Source organism: Ips typographus, linkage group LG1, assembly GCF_016097725.1.
Source record: "Ips typographus isolate SLU linkage group LG1, UJ_Ityp_2.0, whole genome shotgun sequence".
NCBI lineage: Eukaryota > Metazoa > Arthropoda > Insecta > Coleoptera > Curculionidae > Ips > Ips typographus.
This window is the reverse complement of record NC_138422.1, coordinates 26,729,444-26,753,501: the sequence shown is the minus strand read 5'-3', so window position 1 is coordinate 26,753,501 and position 24,058 is coordinate 26,729,444. Positions and strand designations below refer to the sequence as shown.

The 24,058-nt window shown below is 31.1% G+C and overlaps 5 protein-coding genes across 7 annotated transcripts; 4 read left to right on the top strand and 1 right to left on the bottom strand.

The window, feature by feature from the left end:
* Nucleotides 1–6,424: 6,424 nt before the first annotated feature.
* On the bottom strand, nt 6,425–8,718 carry LOC145736084 (15-hydroxyprostaglandin dehydrogenase [NAD(+)]-like). Its single transcript, XM_081990337.1, has 5 exons — nt 8,536–8,718; nt 8,354–8,480; nt 8,195–8,301; nt 6,772–7,103; nt 6,425–6,721 (listed from the first exon to the last, which is right to left on the bottom strand). The coding sequence occupies exons 1-5, from the start codon at nt 8,635–8,637 to the stop codon at nt 6,583–6,585; spliced, it is 807 nt and encodes a 268-aa protein (XP_081846463.1). The 5' UTR covers nt 8,638–8,718; the 3' UTR covers nt 6,425–6,582.
* Nucleotides 8,719–9,820: 1,102 nt separating this feature from the next.
* On the top strand, nt 9,821–11,579 carry LOC145736076 (15-hydroxyprostaglandin dehydrogenase [NAD(+)]-like). The gene is made up of 5 exons (XM_081990327.1): nt 9,821–9,976; nt 10,032–10,158; nt 10,823–10,932; nt 10,985–11,319; nt 11,380–11,579. The coding sequence occupies exons 1-5, from the start codon at nt 9,875–9,877 to the stop codon at nt 11,516–11,518; spliced, it is 813 nt and encodes a 270-aa protein (XP_081846453.1). The 5' UTR covers nt 9,821–9,874; the 3' UTR covers nt 11,519–11,579.
* Nucleotides 11,580–12,628: 1,049 nt separating this feature from the next.
* On the top strand, nt 12,629–14,858 carry LOC145736092 (15-hydroxyprostaglandin dehydrogenase [NAD(+)]-like). Its single transcript, XM_081990346.1, has 5 exons — nt 12,629–12,941; nt 13,214–13,340; nt 13,775–13,881; nt 13,928–14,259; nt 14,313–14,858. The coding sequence occupies exons 1-5, from the start codon at nt 12,840–12,842 to the stop codon at nt 14,449–14,451; spliced, it is 807 nt and encodes a 268-aa protein (XP_081846472.1). The 5' UTR covers nt 12,629–12,839; the 3' UTR covers nt 14,452–14,858.
* An 872-nt stretch (nt 14,859–15,730) lies between these two features.
* Nucleotides 15,731–18,010, top strand: LOC145726101 (15-hydroxyprostaglandin dehydrogenase [NAD(+)]-like). The gene is made up of 5 exons (XM_081975049.1): nt 15,731–16,068; nt 16,356–16,482; nt 16,926–17,032; nt 17,079–17,410; nt 17,464–18,010. Exons 1-5 carry the CDS (start codon nt 15,967–15,969, stop codon nt 17,600–17,602), a joined length of 807 nt encoding a protein of 268 aa, XP_081831175.1. The 5' UTR covers nt 15,731–15,966; the 3' UTR covers nt 17,603–18,010.
* Nucleotides 18,011–18,854: 844 nt separating this feature from the next.
* On the top strand, nt 18,855–23,992 carry LOC145728809 (15-hydroxyprostaglandin dehydrogenase [NAD(+)]-like). 3 transcript variants are annotated; one of them, XM_081979358.1, is made up of 5 exons: nt 18,855–19,220; nt 22,656–22,782; nt 23,240–23,346; nt 23,395–23,726; nt 23,780–23,992. In XM_081979358.1, exons 1-5 carry the CDS (start codon nt 19,119–19,121, stop codon nt 23,916–23,918), a joined length of 807 nt encoding a protein of 268 aa, XP_081835484.1. In that variant the 5' UTR covers nt 18,855–19,118; the 3' UTR covers nt 23,919–23,992. The 3 variants fall into 3 exon arrangements, with proteins under 3 accessions (XP_081835484.1, XP_081835467.1, XP_081835476.1); XM_081979341.1 differs by lacking the exons at nt 22,656–22,782; nt 23,240–23,346; nt 23,395–23,726 and adding exons at nt 19,508–19,634; nt 20,078–20,184; nt 20,231–20,562 and having other exon boundaries at nt 18,866–19,220; XM_081979350.1 differs by lacking the exons at nt 22,656–22,782; nt 23,240–23,346; nt 23,395–23,726; nt 23,780–23,992 and adding exons at nt 19,508–19,634; nt 20,078–20,184; nt 20,231–20,562; nt 20,616–20,817 and having other exon boundaries at nt 18,867–19,220.
* The last annotated feature ends 66 nt before the right edge of the window (nt 23,993–24,058 follow it).

Genomic DNA, 24,058 nt, shown 5'->3' with positions numbered 1-24,058 from the left:
AAAGTTTCGTTTCTGAGTTTCTCCCTCTTGAAAGCATTTTTTAGAATTTGTTTTTTTAATTTTGATGCTTTTATATTTGGTTACTTTCGTTTTTTTAAGTTGTCGTTGTTTTTGGATCATCTGCCAGCACATTTAGTCTTTTCTTTGCATTCTTGTACTGTCTTTCTTGTTTGTTCTGGTGAACTTGAATTCTGCTGTTCTGGTGTTTCAGTAACTATTTCTGTGCTGATTTTCTCACTTTTCCTAGAAAAATCTTTAATTTTTATTACCTATTACCTTTTGCGGAATGCTTCTCTAATATAAACTAAAATTACAAATTTGCAAAGTATAAATTAAATTATTTGCTACATCTACCATATTGTTTTCCTTCTGTACCCAATAAATACTATAACGTTTTTGAAAAGGGTTTTTGGTCAATATAAAGCAGGGTTTACACTGCAATTTGTTAAAGAACTTGATACATTTATTCATAAAACAGCTTTAAGAACAAGTTTTATCAGTTTTAAAAGCAACATTTTGTGTAAAATTTACCTAATTGTTTCACAAAATAGGACTGGTTCCTTCTGTTGCCAACTTGCTGTTTTATCTGTTACCAACACTTTGACCAAAATAACATCTTATTTGTTACTAAACAAACTACGAAAATACTACCTTCTTACAGAGCATTTTCTTGTGTTGACACATCTGTAGATTGTTGTAAGTCATCTTTAGAAAGGCTAAATATTTCTATTTTCCAGGTCGAAATTTTAGGTCAGATTTGTTTGAAATACGCCACTATACATATAAAAATTGATCAAAATGACATTTGTAACTAAACAAATTGAGAAACTAGTAGTTTTTTAAAGTGAATTTTCACATTTTTGGGAAGGAAAAAAAAAGGCGAGAGAAAAAAAAAGGCAAGACAAAGAAAAATGTCGAGAGAAAAAAAAACGTCGAGACAATAAAAAAGTCGAGAGAAAAAAAAAATGTCAAGACAAAGAAAAATGTCGAGAAAAAAAAAATGTCGAGAGAAAAAAAAAAGTCAAGACAAAGAAAAATGTCGAGAGGAAAAAAAAAGTCGAGACAAAGAAAAATGTCGAGAGGAAAAAAAAAGTCGAGACAAAGAAAAATGTCGAGAGGAAAAAAAAAGTCGAGACAAAAAAAAATGTCGAGAGAAAAAAAAAAGTCAAGACAAAGAAAAATGTCGAGAGGAAAAAAAAGTCGAGAGAAAAAAAAAAGTTAAGACAAAGAAAAATGTCGAGAGAAAAAAAAAAGTCGAGACAAAGAAAAATGTCGAGAGGAAAAAAAAAGTCATGACAAAAAAAAATTTCGAGAGAAAAAAAAAAGTCAAGACAAAGAAAAATGTCGAGAGGAAAAAAAAAATCGAGACAAAAAAAAATGTCGAGAGGAAAAAAAAGTCGAGAGAAAGAAAAAAGTCGAGACAAAAAAAAATGTCGAGAGGAAAAAAAAGTCGAGAGAAAGAAAAAAGTCGAGATAAAAAAAAAAGTCGAGAGAAAAAGTCAAGTCAACATTTATAGAAAGAGAGTTTTATTCTCTATTTAAGAATAATTTTTATTTTAGAAACAGTACGTTTTCCATTGAGTAGTAAAAGTTAAACCATTTGTTATATTTTTATCCATATTTCTATTTTATAAAACATTTTTTGATCTCCCAGTGGGGCATGTAAAAAAAAAACAATATGTTAGTTGGTCTGTATAAAAACTGGGTAATTAAATAGTGTCTAACGTGACTGGTAGAAGAGACAGAAAAAAAAATGGAAAAAGCCACATAAAGAAAATGGGAAGTGGCAATAAAAAAAGACCCATTCTCTGCAGGCATAAATCCCTTGTTAGGGATGGAGAGACAGATAAGAGTCGCTCATTATCTACTTTATTTCGCTTTGAGGTTTAAAGTTGGATAATAAAAAGTGTCAGAATCCGAAAAAATTAATCCTTGTCCTGAAAGTTTCACCGCTCTTTTAAGTCGAAAGTAGGTAAAGTTCCTAGCGAAACTTTTGAGGCACGTTCAAAAATATCCGTCTCTGAGGTCGTGTTTACTTGAGCGCCTCTAGGAATTTACTTTTTGGGACCTTGCCATCGATCTTGAGGATTAAAATACCGTTTCTTTTGCTTGTTGGAAGATTTTCAGGTCGCGCGATATGGAGCCCACTTAAATTCGATACAAACTAATAAATTACAGGAAAAACTCCCGGTCTCGCGAACATTACTCAAACGGAAATGACATATATGAAATTCCCGTTCCCCATATATCGGCGCCTGGCGCTGACTGCAAATGACTACCTAATGTATTGGAGGAGGTTTAATGCAAGACGCATTTTAATGGGAGTAATGCGGCAGAAAAATTTTTGGGCTACGTTCACAATATTTGCATCGCTAACGATAAATGCTTTACCACCCAAATACGGTGCTTTTAACGACCAGAACGAATTTAATGACAACAGTATCCAGTCTGGTTCACTGGAGAAGATGTATAGTCAATTTCTTCAGGAGATTTGGCAGTGATACTTGAAGTTTATTTCCAGTTATGAGCGTAAACTACTTTTATGCCTGATCCACATTTTATCATGTACTTATCGTTCTTTTAGTCACTCATGTGTTAAAGTAGTAATTTAAAGTGTATTCCAAGAAAAGACCAAATTCTAGAACACTTAAAATTTTACACAAATAACAATTCTATTATATAGAATTCTTTGCAGATGACACGATGATCTACTGTGCTGGGAAAGACATAACCACCATGCAGCAAATTATAAATAAGGATCTGGATGATATTTGGGAGGAAGAGTAAGCTAAATATAATATCGATATAAACGCCATTAACATTATGATTAGTGAACAAAAAATTATACAGGGTGGACCATATGTAATGGGACATAAAACTACAGCATATTCTTGATATTACAGAAAATTGTCCCATAAGGAATGTTTTTATTAAGAAAGATACAGTGTGTGAAAGTTGAAATTTTATTCTTGATTTTTTATTATATCATCTAGGTCTTTTCATATAAACTACTGAAAATGTGTATAAGAGGGTTTTGACAGACAAACTTTTTTCTACGCCATTGAAATGAATACACGATACTTGTTCTAAGTCTTCAGAGTTGACCGTTTTTGAAATATCCGATATTTTGATATTGCCTACAGCAACTTTCAAATTAGTATATTTTTTTTCAAAGTAAGTTTTTATTTTACTTTTGTAGAACACTTGTTGTTCAAAAGAAACCTTTTTTTAATGCTAATACTTTAATTTCCAGTGGTTTGAGGTGTAATTTTCATTTATTAATATCGGTTTTTTTGTTGTATGATTTAGCTAAAACTGCTAAAAGGCCTCTCAATTAGTTGTTTGTATGAATTACGTAAATGTACTTTACCCTTTAATCATTTAATCGTATTAGCAAAATATATTAGCATACAAAAATTTATGGAATATTAAAACATTAAATATTATATCCTTATTCGAAATATTTAGAAATATGTATAGGTACTTAGTAATCAATATTTAATACTTATTGTTCCTCATTGCTTGTGTTTATTATTTATTTTTATCTTTTTTGTAAATCTTTAAGCAATTTGCTAAATAAATACCTTATTAATATAATATATACAATCAATAAAACTTTGATAAGTAAGATAGCCTTCAAATTCATTATAAAAAAATAATGAATGTTCAGTGACTTTAATTTTTCTTTCTTATTATTTTTATAAAGTTTGCAATACTGCATAAAACAACATATACATAGTAGATATTTATGTGGTAGGCTGAAACTCTAACCGTTTTCGAGATATTCTACTTTTTTACTTTCTTTTTGAAATTCTTATTAAATTTTTGAAAAACCATATTACCGCCATTTTTTGGAGTTTTGAAAACCTCAAAATGTTCGTTTTCAACCTGTATATTTAACCACGCGCTAACCGCAATACCATTAAACATACAGGGTGTTTAACCAAAGGGTTTAATATCAAACTAACACTCTCACTTATTTTTTTCCATATTTTTTTTGTTATGAAAATTATATTTCAAAATTAATTGTTTGTTAATTGTATTGATAAATCATTAAATACTACATTTTATTTGATGTTAATTTACTTAATTTACTGTCAAAAGGTCAACGATAATTATTTTATCTACATTTATATATCATGTTCTATCATTTCAAGTACTTGCATGCGCGGGTAAAAAGGTATTGATCATGTTTTCGTACGTATTCGGTAGTATATTAATTTATTTTCGTCCAAAATATTTACAAGATAAAATTATGTTAAAATATATGAATAAATACAGGACTTGTTTTATACACAACTATATACATATTATATATAATATATTATTTTTATTAGACAAAATGTTTTTGTCTTCAAGTTTCTTGAAAACAACTCCATAAAATAAGAAAATAAACTAAAAGTCTCAGAAATACTAATAATCCGGTAGAAAGCAAAAGTTTTCAATGACAAGTAATAATTACAATAAGAAACTAAATAAGCAACAAGTTGACAATTATCAACCAAACATTTCATTAACTATTTATTGAATTTTTATTTTGTATTAATTTTTTTTATTGTATTAATCAAAAACCTTTTTCTTCCTTTCAAAGGAGAAAATTGTTTTCGTTTTCTTACTTCATCAGAATATATTAGGCGGAGATCATCAATGCATTATCTAGAATATTATCGGCAATACCATACAAATCAACTAATAAGAACTGAGTTACTTACGTTTGATAATTTTGGATTATTGGATGAATGGGAAAGATCCATAAGGATCGAAAAAAGATTACTTACTATGTAAGCAGAAAGACAAGCAACAAGACAACACCATATTTGTAATTGTTATCTGTCAGCAGTGACAGAAATGTATTTTTGTAAAACCAGAGCCCCAAATCTAAAAAAAATTGGTATAGCTTTTGCAAAAGCTCACTAATTTAAATAATTTAATTTTTTTTCTGTCAAAAGTAAATAACTTCTGTTAATCTAACTTCAAAATCAAACAAAGTTATAAAGAAAAACCTGACTTTTAAACAAACTTTCACTTTTTGTAACATTGATAAAAGAGCCATTTGTATGACAAAAAGTGACTTTAGGAAGTGCCCACCCAACTTAATGTAGGAAATTCCAGCCTTATTCCGTCGTCAGTTTTGAGAGAATCAGAATTACATCAGAACCATAAAAACTAACCTGGGGAGACTAAAACAGAGAGACAGAGCCGATTCCATGAAAGACCAATCATGGACATCTTGAGAAGAATCAGCCTCAAACCGGATACCACTGACAATTTTTACAGAAACCTCTACAAAAAGCAGACAACCATCACAATAACTCCCTCTTTTTACTCATGGACTAGAAGACTCAAGAGAGAGGCTAGAGGACGTAATTTGAATCATCAAGTTTCAGGCGAGGATGGGATTATACAAAGTCCTATCAGCAGCCAAAAAGTTCCTGGATAAATATCTCTAGATAATAAACTATAGTCAGAAGAAACTCTAAACCGATGCCTGATTGCCAAGAGATTTGTTTGAAGATCGTCTTGTTTCTTTCTGTGACTTGGTACATTCACTTGCTTTTAAAGGATTTGTTCAGACAAATTGATTTGCTTAACTACCTCTTGGCTTGACAAAAGTTTTCAATTCTTTATCTAATGCTATAAATCTACGATCCGAATAAAATATTTAAATAACTATGAAAGTTCTGTAATATATCTGTTATGTGGTGTATTTTGTGTAAGTTTCCAAAAATATTTATCTCTTGACTGTAGCCTGTATGTTAGATTTATATCTTCTCATTTGTATGGCGAATGGGCTAGATGGGTCCACTGTGTATTCGTCAACATAGCAAAAAAAAAAACAAATTTGAAGACGAGCTGTTTAAGCATGCAAACTCGGCTCTAAATCTTTGAAGTATTTCCTTGCATTATATCGCCCTTAGGAAAACACACTCCCAGGTTAAATTCGAAAGACTTTAAATTAAACCTCTGTTTTTATCGTCTCTTTTGCTTCGAGCATCCGAAATATATGGGTCCCATTTAACATGAGATGCGACGGCAGCAAATAGGGCAACGTTGATACGATACGTCTTTATTTGATATTCATGAGCAGATAATCATGCGAAACCTAATTTTTCATAGAGAAGAAATTCCGGACCGTCCCGGATATTTTTTAATCTGCAGAGCAATCTGTCTGGACATGTAGTATGACCTCGTTTGACGTGTAGATAATTCCTACACATGTTTAGTTCTGTCCGGAATTCAACTAATGCGTTCAGAGGCTTCCACAACAAAAAATAGATGGCGTTCCGGAAATATTAATCTCAGTCGTTCTGCTGGTGAAATAAACCAAGCAAATTTGCATAACCACCCTAAAAGGGATTAATATACGAATCTTTTTTCTAATATCCACGATCTGAGACTAACAAATCCCAAAGGCAAACGTTAATAAATTTTGTTTCATTTATCTTCCAGAAAGAAAAAAAGATTGGAACGTATATAAAGATAACTGTCGCGTATTTGGGATACTTAAAATGAGTTATGTGCTAGATTAAGGTTTTTGGACAAAAAACGATATTACACTCGGACAGTGGACGTTATTACATATCATAGAGTCACTTTGGGCATGTTGAAACGATCCGGCACCTCAAACTTATAGGGTTGTTGTCCTCCTTCAATTACCCACATTGTTCCAGGAGGAGCTTTTTCTATCACATCCATGAGATGAATAGCAGCTTCCTCAGGACTAAAATAACACAATTACAAAAATTTTATAACCATGAAATAATGGGTTACTTTTGACGTGGTGCAGAAGCAGATTCTGCCAACAGCAAATCCAAATAAAATTGAGACAAAGTGGCGTTAGAATATCCAGCCATTAAAGGAGTATTGGTAAACCCTGGACATACTCCCACTACCCTAACCTTTGTCCTGTCGTAATGGGCTGGCAACCCCCAAGCCAAAGTTAAACCGTGCAAAGCAAATTTAGTGGCAGTGTAAATGGGGATGCCGCCCAAAGGGCTGACTCCCCCAATTGATGATACGTTGATGATGACTCCTTCAGATCCTGATTTATACTTGGGAATGTAGTTTTCTAAACCCAGCAGCATTCCGTGCAACGTTCCTTTCTACAATCAGAATGTTGATTAGTTGGTGACTGGGTACTGATGGTACTACACGTTTTACAGTGAAAGATGACGCTTAATTAATTCAAATAAATCAGTTTATATTGAGATACATTTATGTAGTTTTGTGATCTTTTCTATTAATATCTTAACCATTAAGATGTCTAAAACTATTTTAGTTGATCAAACTTACTTAATATACTGGAGAGAGTTTCTGCAACCTGTTTTGAGACTGTGGTGGTTAGTTCCTAGTGCTTACAAACTACAGAATGTAAACATTGCTCATATATTCAAAAAACAGGTTTAACTCTAGTTCTAAGTTCTCTAGTTTTACCTAATCATGATATGAAATAAGTTGCATTTTAAAGTATGAAAACTAGTTGTACCTAATAATGAATGAAGCATATTGTGAATTCAAAAATCTAATTAATCAACGTACAACAGAAAAATGAATAGTAGCAAAATTGTACTTTTGACATCACTAAATCCTTGACAGACTGTTAATATTTTACTATATTCACAAACTTTTATTTAATATGTTCAGTAATCCTATGTTTGTTTGATTTTTCACATTCAGTTCAACCTTAATTTCTGATTATAGGAATTTTGGTTAGAACGTGAAAATTCATTAAAACATGACCGATCCATCATCAAGAGATTTTTTAAACTTACGTGATATTCCAAAATTATATATTTGTAGCATTCATTTTGAGAAAAAAGGTAGACCGTTTCGAAACATTTGGAATACCGTGTATAGTTCAATTCTTAACTCAAATACTTTTTGCAAACCAAGACTTATTATTCACAAATATTTTGGCAGATCAGAAAAAAGTAAAAACAGTAATATTTTATATCAAAAAAATTGTGTTGTGTTATGATAGCAACTTAACACTTTCTAATAATCGAATTGCTCCTCTCGTTGATCTTTGTAGGAGTATGATGCAACAGAATTTTAAAAGTTTAACCTAATGATAATAAAGATTCAAAACGTCGACATGCGAAAAATTGGATTTCCAACTCCGAGAAAAATTATTCGAATCCATTCATTTTCTTGCCATTATGATAATCTTGACTCTATTACCAAATTTGCTTACCAAATTAATGTCAACTTCTCTATTCCATCTCGCATCATCACACACTCCTGCATTGTTGATCAAAATATCCACATTACCAAAAAATTCTATCGTTTTTTTGAATGCATCTGAAATTATCATTATCAACATAGCAGCAAATAAATAAACAACTCAACAAACTTTCAAAATCATCTGAATTGGTAGTATCCACATGAACAAACAACACCTTGTTTGTTCCATATTTATTTTTGAATTCCTGCAAAGTTTTGAGACCATTTTCGTTGGAAACATCAGCTAAAGTAACCCCCTAAAAGACTTAAAAGTTACTTACAGATACACAAGTAACTCTTAGGTATGGTTACTTTTGCTCCTTTTTCAAGTAACTGAGCTGCAAAACAATATCCTAAACCCGAAGCACCACCAGTCACTATGGCCACCTTGTCTGCTATACTAAAAGACGTCATATTTTAAGTTTTAATATAATAAAACGAAAGTGAATCGTTTACTAGACATTCACAAATACCTGAACGAGTAACTATAATTAGGATCAGGCAATACACTAGCCAAATCAAGTTAAAAAGTGTTAGTTTGGTTGAATGCAATTTGTAATTGTGTTGAGTAGTGTTCTTGTTTAGGTCAATGTGCGTTTTGTTTTATCAGCATCTAACTGGAGGGAAAAACTGATGAAAAACTGCTGAATCGATAATTATTGAAAATTTAGGTAACTTTCACATTCATTGATTTTCAAATAGAAACCTAAATGTTTATCTAGTTGCTTTTATGATTAAGACAACGCAAATGTTTTGTCCTTCATTTGAAATATTACTAAAAATTGTTGTAAAAAACAAACATGTTTTCTTGAATATGAATCAATTAAACTTAATATTGTATTGATCAACTAAAACAATCACTTTCTTTAATTTCACTCAAAACACTCAAACTCGATTAAATCCGTTTTGAGACTTTTACTACAAAGAGAAATTAGAACACTTAAAATTACTACTTTAACAAACAAAAACACTAGTGCAACCAAGTTGCAGAGCATTTTTGAATACAAGCTATATTGAAGGATTGTATAGGCAGTTTAGTTCACCCTGTAATGAAAAAAGAAAATTCCACACAAACGTCATGTACTTTTCTGTTAAACAACCTTATTTGCTTTGTTTTATTACTTTACTGTTCTCTAAGTAAACCAACAAAATATTCACTCCAATTTGCAATCATTTAATAAACTTTAAAATTGCATTTAGATTATTTATATCTGACACTAGATGATGTTTACGAACTATTCAATACAACCATTAAAATATTATAATTAATAATAGTTATTTGCATCAAGACGAGTTTTACAATGTCAAGAGAGGTTATCTCTAAAATATGATAAAGAACTTTCATGAAAACATACCAAAAAATAGTGATTTTAAAGAACAAATATAAGGAAAAACTTAACAATGCAATAGAAAGGTAAATGTTTTCATTGTGCAAATTGATTATTCAAATTTACTTTGACTTTTGTCATATTATCCGGCGTTATAAATGTACTTTGAAAATGAAAAGATGATTGTGTTGACTCTGACCTCACCTCTTTTTTACAGCCATAGTGTAAAAGGTTGATAAAGATAATAATATATCATTTAAAATTATTTAATAAGCCTATAAGCTCAGTACTAATTTGTCAAATCAAGAGCACACATCTACAAAATGGCTACTTTTGATATAACCGGCAAAGTTGCTCTAGTAACTGGAGGAGCGTCTGGTTTGGGTTATCACTTCGTCGGTCAGTTACTCGAAAAAGGAGCTAAGGTAATAAAGCTAATTTGATCAATTAGATTATAGGAGATATTTTAATTGCTATTAGGGGGTGACTATTGCTGATATTTCGGAAGAAAATGGACGTAACGTGTCGCTAAAATATGAGCAGAAATACTCTAAAAAGAAAATTCTGTTTGTTAAAACTGATGTTACTAATTACGAAGACTTTGACAGTAAGTATTTTGATTCCAGTGAGTACTAAAAACCTGAATCTTTTCTCCAAATTTCATAAAATAGCAGTTTTGCCACATATTTAGTTATAGTAATTTTAGTGATATACACAGTGTCATTATCAGCAATAGTTGATATTTTATCATCAATATCATCGATATTTAGTTTATTGCCCTAAAAGCGTCTTAGTTTCAAAACTCTCTTTGGCTTTGTTAAAGAGCTGTAAGCAATGAGTTTCACATAAACTTCTCTAAAACTTTCCCTATTTAACCGACTCTGTAGCTCTTACGGTTACCGAGATCCAAATACATGTAGAACCAATTTGGGATGGTATAAAATAAAAACTACCCGTTTGATGTTAACTGTTAAAAAAATATTTAGTAAATAAATAATTAGTTTTTGTTTCTTAAATGTCCTGTTTTTGTAAATCAAAACATTTATCAACCAAAAACAAATGTTTGCAATATGTCTGGTGCATAATATTTCAAAACTTTTCAATTATACTATTTTATCATTTTCTAGCTTTTAAGTAAAATAAAATTCATTGTTGAAAATTTCTATATATAGATAATAATCTATACAGCATTTATTTTGTTATTGAAAAAAAACTATTTGCAACAGTATATTTATTTTATTATGAATTAAATCAAATTACTAACATTTTAGATGTCTTCAAGGTGACAATCAAAAAATTTGGAAATATTGACATTCTAATAAACGACGCAGGAATATTTGATGACAAGAATTTTTGCAGTAAAGAAGTGGACATCAATTTGGTAGGATTTTCTTTTTATTATTTTTGTTTTCTATGCTTATTCTATGATGTAGAAAGGTACAATTCATGGAACTATGCTAGCCGTGGAAAAATATATACCTAAGCACAAAACAGGGTCTGAAGGAGTTGTAATTAACGTATCTTCCATTGCTGGTATACAACCATGTGGAGGATGCCCAGGTTACACTGCAACCAAATTTGCTGTACACGGTCTAACTTTGGCTTGGGGACTTCCAGCACATTATGAAAGAACTGGAGTGAAAGTGATTGGAATTTGTCCCGGAGTGACCACTACTCCTCTGATACAAAACTTTTACCAAGCAACTTTTTCTCAATATTATAGTGATTTACTAAAACAAGAAGTGGATGCAACTGGACCATTGCAATTGTACGTTAATTTTATTAATAATATCTGACTTATGTAGTAATTATCGTTATTTGGTTTTAGACCTGAACACGTGGCTCTCCATTTAATGAAAATCATAGAAAAAGCTGCATCTGGGACAATTTGGATAGTGGAAAATGGAGAATTACCTTACAAATTTGAATTACCTAATCGTTCCAAAATTACAAAAGTGTTTTTGTAAAAATGTACCATCCATGCATTGTGTCTAACCAATAAAACTGTTTACTTACTTTTTAACTTTATCCAAAATTTTTTTCTTTCACCGTAAACATTATTAATTAGGAATTAATTTCTCTATTTTGCAAGTGACTATAACTATGATTTATTTTGACCAAAACTACATTTGTTGAATAAACTATTGGAAAGTTGGTGGAACCTTTACCACAACTTAATTTATTCATCTAAATCTAAATGAAATAGATAGAATTTAAATATTCTGAGAAATATATCATAATCCAATGCTGCTTATTAGTTTTGAAGTTTTAGGTGGAAAAATACACAGGGTGGTTCAGAATTATTCCATTCTATCATATTAAGTCCTATTAGTCGGAGAGGTACTAAAAATACCCTGTTTATATTCAAAGAGATCTACTGGTGCATTGTGGTTTGCGAAGAAAGAACATTTTTGAGCAAATCTATGCAAACTTACTTGTTTTGACAAAATCGATACTTGTCATAAACAGTTTTTACTTGACTCTATTTTTAAAAGTGAATATGTGACCGTACCCCAAATGAGGTAAAGGGCTAATTGACCATTGTAAAGAAGCTATGCGTTCAAAATTGCATATTTTGTTAGTAATTTTGGAAACCCAGAGCCCAGAGCCTATTAAACACCGAAATAGGGTTTAGAAGGCGAAATCAATCTATAAGTATTACAGATCTTTGAAATATCTTGAAATATGGTATAAATCGCAGTAAAAAATTGGGAAAATTTAAAATTAATACCACAGACGACATAACTTTGGATTAATGGTAGAAATTTAAAGTAAGGTGTCAAAAACCAATAATCAAACCCCAAAAATTAACATACTTATCATAGTTTCAAATTTATTATTAAGCGAGCATAGTGAGTAACGTTTTGTCGAAAAATCACAGCTAGATAACACAGACAAAAAATCTTTAATTATTTTCATTTTCAGCATAGACACTACACCATTCAGATAAGGTAATCTGTAATCTAGGTTCAACACGTGTTAAATAATTGTTGACGGCAAAATAAACAAAAATATAAACTCATAGAAGTAACAATAATTCAGTTTATTGCAAAATTAACATTTATCTATATTTACACAGTAACTATGTACTCACAAAGTAGTATATCAGTAAAATCTATGTATTAGTACGAGAAATATAATTTAGTCACGTGAGAAATAAGCACTAAAAGTGAGTGTTTAAATACCAAAAACATTGACACTTTCCTAATATTACAGCAAATATCATTGTGCACAACACTGTGCTATAAGTAAAGTTTTACTAATTGTCCGTTGTGCTTTACGAACAACATGGCTACTTTTGATATATCCGGAAAAGTTGCTATAGTAACGGGAGGAGCATCCGGTATGGGTTATCACTTTGTTGGTCATCTACTCGAAAAAGGAGCTAAGGTAATTCATAAAATTGTATTAATAAGAATAAAATAATACACATAATAGACATTCGCCTATTTACAGATGTAAACAAACAAGAAATTTAATAGAACTGTAAATTTTAGTTTTTTTTTATATATTTAATATGTCGAAATTTAATAAAATATTGTATAAAACACGTGACTTAAACCGGTTTATTCACTCGAAGAACACTCCATCTAATTGTTCTTTTCGTGAATAAAAAACGGTTTAAGTCACTTGCTGTATAAATAACTATTAATTCTTATCAGGGGGTTACTATTGCGGATGTGTCTGAGGAAAATGGTTCTAAAGTGTCCCAAGAATATGAGCAGAAGTACTCCAAAAACAGGATTCTGTTTATTAAAACTGATGTAACTAATTATGAAGAGTTTGATAGTGAGTATTTTTTGTTTAAATATATTAGAAATTGTTGCTATTTTATGTTTATTTATTTTCAAATCGAATACCATGTAACTCGAAATATTTTTCAATTTATCGCTGTAGTTTTTCTTACTACATCCCTAATCACAATTTTGACAGTTACCTCTTTCTCCTGCATTACCATGTGCCTATCAAAACCAGGTAAAAATTACCTAAAAACTACCAAAATTTGGTACAAAAAAAATCACATTTTTCGAACTTTTTAAAGGCCCCACTACCTTCTTTTATTTAAACGATATTCGAAAAAGCAAAATGAGTCAAAACTAGCTTCTCATCTCTTCATACTTCCGAGATATTGCAATTAAAATTCAGCTGATGTTCTTTAAGTAGATTGATGATTGCATCTTTCACTTCATTTATGAATTATTACTAAATATATCTTATTCTAGATGCATTCAGAATGACAATCGAAAAGTTCGGAAATATTGACATTTTAATAAACAACGCAGGAATATATAATGACAAAATTTGGAGTAAAGAAGTGGACATCAATTTGGTAAGTTTCTCTGATTGCTTGTTTTCAAATGCTAAATATGACTTAGAAAGGGACAATCCACGGAACTATGCTAGCACTGGACAAATATATACCCAAACACAAATCAGGATCTGAAGGAGTTGTAATCAACCTATCCTCCATAGCTGGAGTTATGCCTGTAGCAGGCATACCAGTTTACACTGCAACCAAATTTGCTATACTTGGGTTAACTTTTGCTTGGGGTCTTCCAAGACATTACGAAAGAACTGGAGTGAAAGTAATTGGGATTTGTCCAGGAATAACCAAAACCCGTCTGGTAAAACCCGTTTATCCAGAAACATTTTCCTCATGCTATGCGGATATCTTAAAAGTAGTTTTTGATGCCTGTGGAACGCAAATGTATGTTAATTGGAGTTTAAATAGACTTAGGACTGAATGCTTTCTGGTTGTAGGCCTGAACACGTGGCAGTAAATTTAATAAAAATTATAGAGAAAGCTCCATCAGGAACAATGTGGATAGTGGAAGATGGAGAACCAGCGTACAAGTTTGAAATGCCTGAACGTTCCAAAATTCCAAAAATGTATTTGTAAATTGTTTATCACTGTTGGTTTAGTTCCGTTTAAATGTGTATAAAAAAAATTGCTGTTTCTGCATTGTTCACTTATGATTTAAAAAACAGTTTACGAACCCCAAAACGCATTATAGTGCAAGAAAGCGCTTCTTGTAGATATTTTCCTTCGACAACTCTTACATACTGCTTGTTTTGCAGGACGGTTTGGTGGTACAGCGTGTTTTCACGAAAAGAATATAATCTATTACAGTTACAAAATATCGTTTGTATCAGACAATTGCTTCATATGAACGCAAACCGATGATAAGTTACCGAGATCCCAATACATGTAAAACCAATTTGGGATGAAACACATTGTATAAAATAAAAACTACCCATTTGATGATAATTGTTAAATAAAAAAATATATATTTAGTAAATAAATAATTAGTTTTTGTTTCCTCGTGGACAGGATGTTTTTAAATGCAGTTTTATTGAAGATAAGAAAAAGGATACGTAAATCAAAACATTTATAAATCAAAATCAAATGTGTTTGCAATATGACTGGTGCATATTCACATGCAGAATATTTCAAAACTTTTCAATCATATTATTTTACCATTTTCTAGTTTAGTTATGCTTTTATAGTAATTAAGATACCATATGCCCTATGGCATTATTTCTTAGATAATTGACCTTAATAGGTGTCGTTATTGATGAAATAATGCCCTTGGTATGTTAATTACCATAAAAACATTATTTTTTGTTTAGTTTCCATATTTTTCAGGACCATCGTACCAGTCCCGGGATTTTTCAATTCAGTCTGAAGTCCCGAATAGCTTTCTAGTCCCGGGACTTGGATGCCCTACCCAGAGCCTATTAAACACAGAAATAGCGTTTTGAAAGCGAAATCAATCAAGTGTTACAGATCTTTGAAAAATCTTGAAATATTGTATAAATCGCAGTAAAAAATTGAGAAAATTTAAAATTAACACCACAGACGACATAACTTTGGATTAATGGTAGAAATTTAAAGTAAGGTGTCAAAATCCAATAATCAAACCCCAGAAATTAACATACTTATCATAATTTCAAATTTATTATTAAGCGAGCATAGTCAGTAACGTTTTGTCCAAAAATCACAGCTAGATAACACAGACAAAAAATTTTTAAATTATTTTCATTTTCAGCATAGACACTAAACCATTCAATGTCAGATAAGGTCATCTGTTATCTAGGTTCAACACGTGTTAAATAATTGTTGACAGAAAAATAAACAACAATATAAACTCATAGAAGCAATTATTCAGTTTATTGTAAAATTAACATTTATCTATGTTTACACAGTAACTATGTACTCATAAAGTAGTATATCAGTAAAACCTATGTATTAGTACGAGAAATATAATTTAGTCACGTGAGAAATAGGCACTAAAAGTAAGTGTTTAAATACCACAAACATTGACACTTTCCTAATATTACACCAATATCATTGTGCACAACACTGTGCTATAAGTAAAGTTTTACTAATTGTCCGTTGTGCTTTACGAACAACATGGCTACTTTTGATATATCCGGAAAAGTTGCTATAGTAACGGGAGGAGCATCCGGTATGGGTTATCACTTTGTTGGTCATCTACTCGAAAAAGGAGCTAAGGTAATTCATAAAATTGCATTAATAAGAATAAAATAATACACATAATAGACATTCGCCTATTTACAGATGTACAAACAAGAAATTTAATAGAACTGTAAATTTTAGTTTTTTTTTATATATTTAATATGTCGAAATTTAATAAAATATTGTATAAAACACGTGACTTAAACCGGTTTATTCACTCGAAGAACACTCCACTCGCTGCGCTCGTGGATCTAATTGTTCTTTTCGTGAATAAAAAACGGTTTAAGTCACTTGCTGTATAAATAACTGTTAATTCTTATCAGGGGGTTACTATTGCGGATGTGTCTGAGGAAAATGGTTCTAAAGTGTCCCAAGAATATGAGCAGAAGTGCTCCAAAAACAGAATTCTGTTTATTAAAACTGATGTAACTAATTATGAAGAGTTTGATAGTGAGTATTTTTTGTTTAAATATATTAGAAATTGTTGCTATTTTATGTTTATTGATTTTCAAATCGAACACCATGTAACTCGAAATATTTTTCAATTTATCGCTGTAGTTTTTCTTACTACATCCCTAATCACAATTTTCTGATCTTAGAGATTTTAAAAATTGTACGACAGTTACCTCTTTCTTCTGCATTACCATGTGCCTATCAAAACCAGGTAAAAATTAGCTAAAATCTACCAAAATTTGATACAAAAAAAACTATTTAGAACTTTTTAAAGGCCCGAATTCCTCCTTTTATTTAAACGATATTCGAAAAAGCAAGAAAAATACAAAATGAGCCAAAACTAGCTTCTCATCTCTTCATACTTCCGAGATATTGCAATTAAAATTGAGCTTTCACTTCATTTAGGAATTATTACTAAATATGCTCTCATCTTATTCTAGATGCATTTAGAATGACAATCGAAAAGTTCGGAAATATTGACATTTTAATAAACAACGCAGGAATATATAATGACAAAATTTGGAGTAAAGAAGTGGACATCAATTTGGTAAGTTTCTCTGATTGCTTGTTTTCAAATGGTAAATATGACTTAGAAAGGGACAATCCATGGAACGATGCTGGCACTGGACAAATATATACCCAAACACAAATCAGGATCTGAAGGAGTTGTAATCAACCTATCTTCCATAGCTGGAGTTATGCCTGTAGCAGGCATACCAGTTTACACTGCAACCAAATTTGCTATACTTGGGTTAACTTTCGCTTGGGGTCTTCCAAGACATTACGAAAGAACTGGAGTGAAAGTAATTGGGATTTGTCCAGGAATAACCAAAACCCGTCTGGTAAAACCCGTTTATCCAGGAACATTTTCCTCATGCTATGCGGATATCTTAAAAGTAGTTTTTGATGCCTGTGGAACGCAAATGTATGTTAATTGGAGTTTAAATAGACTTAGGACTTAATGCTTTTTGGTTGTAGGCCCGAACACGTGGCAGAAAATTTAATAAAAATTATAGAGAAAGCTCCATCAGGAACTATGTGGATAGTGGAAGATGGAGAACCAGCGTACAAGTTTGAAATGCCTGAACGTTCCAAAATTCCAAAAATTTGTTTGTAAATTGTTTATCACTGTTGGTTTAGTTCCGTTTAAATGTGTACAAAAAAAATTGCTGTTTCTGCATTGTTCACTTATGATTTAAAATGCAGTTTACGAACCCCAAAAAGCATTATAGTGCAAGAAAGCGCTTCTTGTAGATATTTGCCTTCGACAACTCTTACATACTGCTTGTTTTGCAGGACGGTTTGGTGGTACAGCGCGTTTTCACGAAAAGAATATAATCTATTACAGTTACAAAATATCGTTTGTATCAGACAATTGCTTCATATGAACGCAATACCGATGATAAGTTACCGAGATCCCAATACATGTAAAACCAATTTGGGATGAAACACATTGTATAAAATAAAAACTACCCATTTGATGATAATTGTTAAATAAAAAAATATATATTTAGTAAATAAATAATTAGTTTTTGTTTCCTGGTGGACAGGATGTTTTTAAATGCAGTTTTATTGAAGATAAGAAAAAGGATACGTAAATCAAAACATTTATAAATCAAAATCAAATGTGTTTGCAATATGACTGGTGCATATTCACATGCAGAATATTTCAAAACTTTTCAATCATATTATTTTATCATTTTCTAGTTTAGTTATGCTTTTATAGTAATTAAGATACCATGTGCCCTATGGCATTATTTCTTAGATAATTGACCTTAATAGGTGTCGTTATTGATGAAATAATGCCCTTGGTATGTTAATTACCATAAAAACATTATTTTTTGTTTAGTTTCCATATTTTTCAGGACCATCGTACCAGTCCCGGGATTTTTCAATTCAGTCTGAAGTCCCGAATAGCTTTCTAGTCCCGGGACTTGGAAGCCCTACCCAGAGCCTATTAAACACAGAAATAGCGTTTTGAAAGCGAAATTAATCAAGTGTTACAGATCTTTGAAAAATCTTGAAATATTGTATAAATCGCAGTAAAAAATTGAGAAAATTTAAAATTAACACCACAGACGACATAACTTTGGATTAATGGTAGAAATTTAAAGTAAGGTATCAAAATCCAATAATCAAACCCCAGAAATTAACATACTTATCATAATTTCAAATTTATTATTAAGCGAGCATAGTCAGTAACGTTTTGTCCAAAAATCACAGCTAGATAACACAGACAAAAAATTTTTAAATTATTTTCATTTTCAGCATAGACACTAAACCATTCAATGTCAGATAAGGTCATCTGTTATCTAGGTTCAACACGTGTTAAATAATTGTTGACAGAAAAATAAACAACAATATAAACTCATAGAAGCAATTATTCAGTTTATTGTAAAATTAACATTTATCTATGTTTACACAGTAACTATGTACTCATAAAGTAGTATATCAGTAAAACCTATGTATTAGTACGAGAAATATAATTTAGTCACGTGAGAAATAGGCACTAAAAGTAAGTGTTTAAATACCACAAACATTGACACTTTCCTAATATTACACCAATATCATTGTGCACAACACTGTGCTATAAGTAAAGTTTTACTAATTGTCCGTTGTGCTTTACGAACAACATGGCTACTTTTGATATATCCGGAAAAGTTGCTATAGTAACGGGAGGAGCATCCGGTATGGGTTATCACTTTGTTGGTCATCTACTCGAAAAAGGAGCTAAGGTAATTCATAAAATTGCATTAATAAGAATAAAATAATACACATAATAGACATTCGCCTATTTACAGATGTACAAACAAGAAATTTAATAGAACTGTAAATTTTAGTTTTTTTTTATATATTTAATATGTCGAAATTTAATAAAATATTGTATAAAACACGTGACTTAAACCGGTTTATTCACTCGAAGAACACTCCACTCGCTGCGCTCGTGGATCTAATTGTTCTTTTCGTGAATAAAAAACGGTTTAAGTCACTTGCTGTATAAATAACTGTTAATTCTTATCAGGGGGTTACTATTGCGGATGTGTCTGAGGAAAATGGTTCTAAAGTGTCCCAAGAATATGAGCAGAAGTGCTCCAAAAACAGAATTCTGTTTATTAAAACTGATGTAACTAATTATGAAGAGTTTGATAGTGAGTATTTTTTGTTTAAATATATTAGAAATTGTTGCTATTTTATGTTTATTGATTTTCAAATCGAACACCATGTAACTCGAAATATTTTTCAATTTATCGCTGTAGTTTTTCTTACTACATCCCTAATCACAATTTTCTGATCTTAGAGATTTTAAAAATTGTACGACAGTTACCTCTTTCTTCTGCATTACCATGTGCCTATCAAAACCAGGTAAAAATTAGCTAAAATCTACCAAAATTTGATACAAAAAAAACTATTTAGAACTTTTTAAAGGCCCGAATTCCTCCTTTTATTTAAACGATATTCGAAAAAGCAAGAAAAATACAAAATGAGCCAAAACTAGCTTCTCATCTCTTCATACTTCCGAGATATTGCAATTAAAATTGAGCTTTCACTTCATTTAGGAATTATTACTAAATATGCTCTCATCTTATTCTAGATGCATTTAGAATGACAATCGAAAAGTTCGGAAATATTGACATTTTAATAAACAACGCAGGAATATATAATGACAAAATTTGGAGTAAAGAAGTGGACATCAATTTGGTAAGTTTCTCTGATTGCTTGTTTTCAAATGGTAAATATGACTTAGAAAGGGACAATCCATGGAACGATGCTGGCACTGGACAAATATATACCCAAACACAAATCAGGATCTGAAGGAGTTGTAATCAACCTATCTTCCATAGCTGGAGTTATGCCTGTAGCAGGCATACCAGTTTACACTGCAACCAAATTTGCTATACTTGGGTTAACTTTCGCTTGGGGTCTTCCAAGACATTACGAAAGAACTGGAGTGAAAGTAATTGGGATTTGTCCAGGAATAACCAAAACCCGTCTGGTAAAACCCGTTTATCCAGGAACATTTTCCTCATGCTATGCGGATATCTTAAAAGTAGTTTTTGATGCCTGTGGAACGCAAATGTATGTTAATTGGAGTTTAAATAGACTTAGGACTTAATGCTTTCTGGTTGTAGGCCCGAAGACGTGGCAGAAAATTTAATAAAAATTATAGAGAAAGCTCCATCAGGAACTATGTGGATAGTGGAAGATGGAGAACCAGCGTACAAGTTTGAAATGCCTGAACGTTCCAAAATTCCAAAAATTTGTTTGTAAATTGTTTATCACTGTTGGTTTAGTTCCGTTTAAATGTGTACAAAAAAAATTGCTGTTTCTGCATTGTTCACTTATGATTTAAAATGCAGTTTACGAACCCCAAAAAGCATTATAGTGCAAGAAAGCGCTTCTTGTAGATATTTGCCTTCGACAACTCTTACATACTGCTTGTTTTGCAGGACAGTTTGGTGGTACAGCGTGTTTTCACGAAAAGAATATAATCTACTACAGTTACAAAATATCGTTTGTATCAGACAATTGCTTCATATGAACGCAATACCGATGATAAGTTACCGAGATCCCAATACATGTAAAACCAATTTTGGATGAAACACACTGTATAAAATAAAAACTACCCATTTGATGATAATTGTTAAAATAAAAAAACTATATATTTAGTAAATAAATAATTAGTTTTTGTTTCCTCGTGGACAGGATGTTTTTAAATGCAGTTTTATTGAAAATAAGAAAAAGGATACGTAAATCAAAACATTTATAAATCAAAATCAAATGTGTTTGCAATATGACTGGTGCATAATCACATGCAGAATATTTCAAAACTTTTCTATTATACTATTTTATCATTTTCTAGCTTAGTTATGCTTTTATAGTAAATAAGATACCATATGCCCTATGGCATTATTTCTTAGATAATTGACCTTAATAGGTGTCATTATTGATAAAATAATGTCCTTGATATATTAATTACCATAAAAACATTATTTTTTGTTTAGTTTCCATATTTTTCAGGACCATCGTACCAGTCCCGGGATTTTTCAATTCAGTCTGAAGTCCCGAATAGCTTTCTAGTCCCGGGACTTGGAAGCCCTACCCAGAGCCTATTAAACACAGAAATAGCGTTTTGAAAGCGAAATCAATCAAGTGTTACAGATCTTTGAAAAATCTTGAAATATTGTATAAATCGCAGTAAAAAATTGAGAAAATTTAAAATTAACACCACAGACGACATAACTTTGGATTAATGGTAGAAATTTAAAGTAAGGTGTCAAAATCCAATAATCAAACCCCAGAAATTAACATACTTATCATAATTTCAAATTTATTATTAAGCGAGCATAGTCAGTAACGTTTTGTCCAAAAATCACAGCTAGATAACACAGACAAAAAATTTTTAAATTATTTTCATTTTCAGCATAGACACTAAACCATTCAATGTCAGATAAGGTCATCTGTAATCTAGGTTCAACACGTGTTAAATAATTGTTGACAGAAAAATAAACAACAATGTAAACTCATAGAAGTAATTATTCAGTTTATTGTAAAATTAACATTTATCTATGTTTACACAGTAACTATGTACTCATAAAGTAGTATATCAGTAAAACCTATGTATTAGTACGAGAAATATAATTTAGTCACGTGAGAAATAAGCACTAAAAGTAAGTGTTTAAATACCAAAAACATTGACACTTTCCTAAAATAACAGCAAATATCATTGTGCACAACACTGTGCTATAAGTAAAGTTTTACTAATTGTCCGTTGTGCTTTACGAACAACATGGCTAGTTTTGATATATCCGGAAAAGTTGCTATAGTAACGGGAGGAGCATCCGGTATGGGTTATCACTTTGTTGGTCATCTACTCGAAAAAGGAGCATCAATAAAATTGCATCAATAAGAATAAAATAATACACATAATGGACATTCGCCTATTTACAGATGTAAACAAACAAGAAATTTAATAGAACTGAAATTTTAGTTTTTTTTATATATTTAATATGTCGAAATTTAATAAAATATTGTATAAAACACGTGACTTAAACCGGTTTATTCACTCGAAAAACAGGCCACTCGCTACGCTCGTGAATCTAATTGTTCTTTTCGTGAATAAAAAATGGTTTAAGTCACTTGCCGTATAAATAATTAATAATTCCTATCAGGGGGTTACTATTGCGGATGTGTCTGACGAAAATGGTTCTAAAGTGTCCCAAGAATATGAGCAGAAGTACTCCAAAAACAGGATTCTCTTTATTAAAACTGATGTAACTAATTATGAAGAGTTTGATAGTGAGTATTTTTTGTTGAAATATATTATAAGTTGTTGCTATTTTATGTTTATTGATTTTCAAATCGAACACCATGTAACTCGAAATATTTTTCTATTTATCGCTGTAGTTTTTCTTACTACATCCCTAATCACAATTTTCTGATCTTAGAGATTTTAAAAATTGTACGACAGTTACCTCTTTCTCCTGCATTACCATGTGCCTATCAAAACCAGGTAAAAACTACCAAAATTTGGTACAAAAAAAATCACATTTTTCGAACTTTTTAAAGGCCCCAATACCTTCTTTTATTTAAACAATATTCGAAAAAGCAAAACGAGTCAAAACTAGCTTCTCATCTCTTCATACTTCCGAGATATTGCAATTAAAATTCAGCTGATGTTCTTTAAGTAGATTGATGATTGCATCTTTCACTTCATTTAGGAATTATTACTAAATATACTCTCATCTTATTCTAGATGCATTCAGAATGACAATTGAAAAGTTCGGAAATATTGACATTTTAATAAACAACGCAGGAATATATAATGACAAAATTTGGAGTAAAGAAGTGGACATCAATTTGGTAAGTTACTCTGATTGCTTGTTTTCAAATGCTAACCCTATGACTTAGAAAGGGACAATCCACGGAACTATGCTAGCACTGGACAAATATATACCCAAACACAAATCAGGATCTGAAGGAGTTGTAATCAACATATCTTCCATAGCTGGAGTAACGCCCGAAGCAGGCATACCAGTTTACACTGCAACCAAATTTGCTATACTCGGGTTAACTTTTGCTTGGGGTCTTCCAAGACATTACGAAAGAACTGGAGTGAAAGTAATTGGGATTGGTCCGGGAATAACCTTACCCCGTGTGGTAAAACTTTTTTATCCAGAAACATTTTCCCCATGCTATACAGATATGTTAAGAATAGCGTATGATGATTATGGAATACAAATGTATGTTAATTTGAGCTTAAATAGGCTTAGGACTTAATGCTTTCTTGTTGTAGACCCGAACACGTGGCAGTAAATTTAATAAAAATTATAGAGAAAGCTCCATCAGGAACAATGTGGATAGTGGAAGATGGAGAACCAGCGTACAAGTTTGAAATGCCTGAACGTTCCAAAATTCCAAAAATGTATTTGTAAATTGTTCACTTTTTGGTTTAGTTCTGTTTAAAAGTGTAATCGAAAACCGACACAAAAAAATTGCTGTTTCTGCATTGTTGACGTATGATTTAAAATGCAGTTTACGTACCCCAAATCGCTTTGACGCTATGTTTGACAAA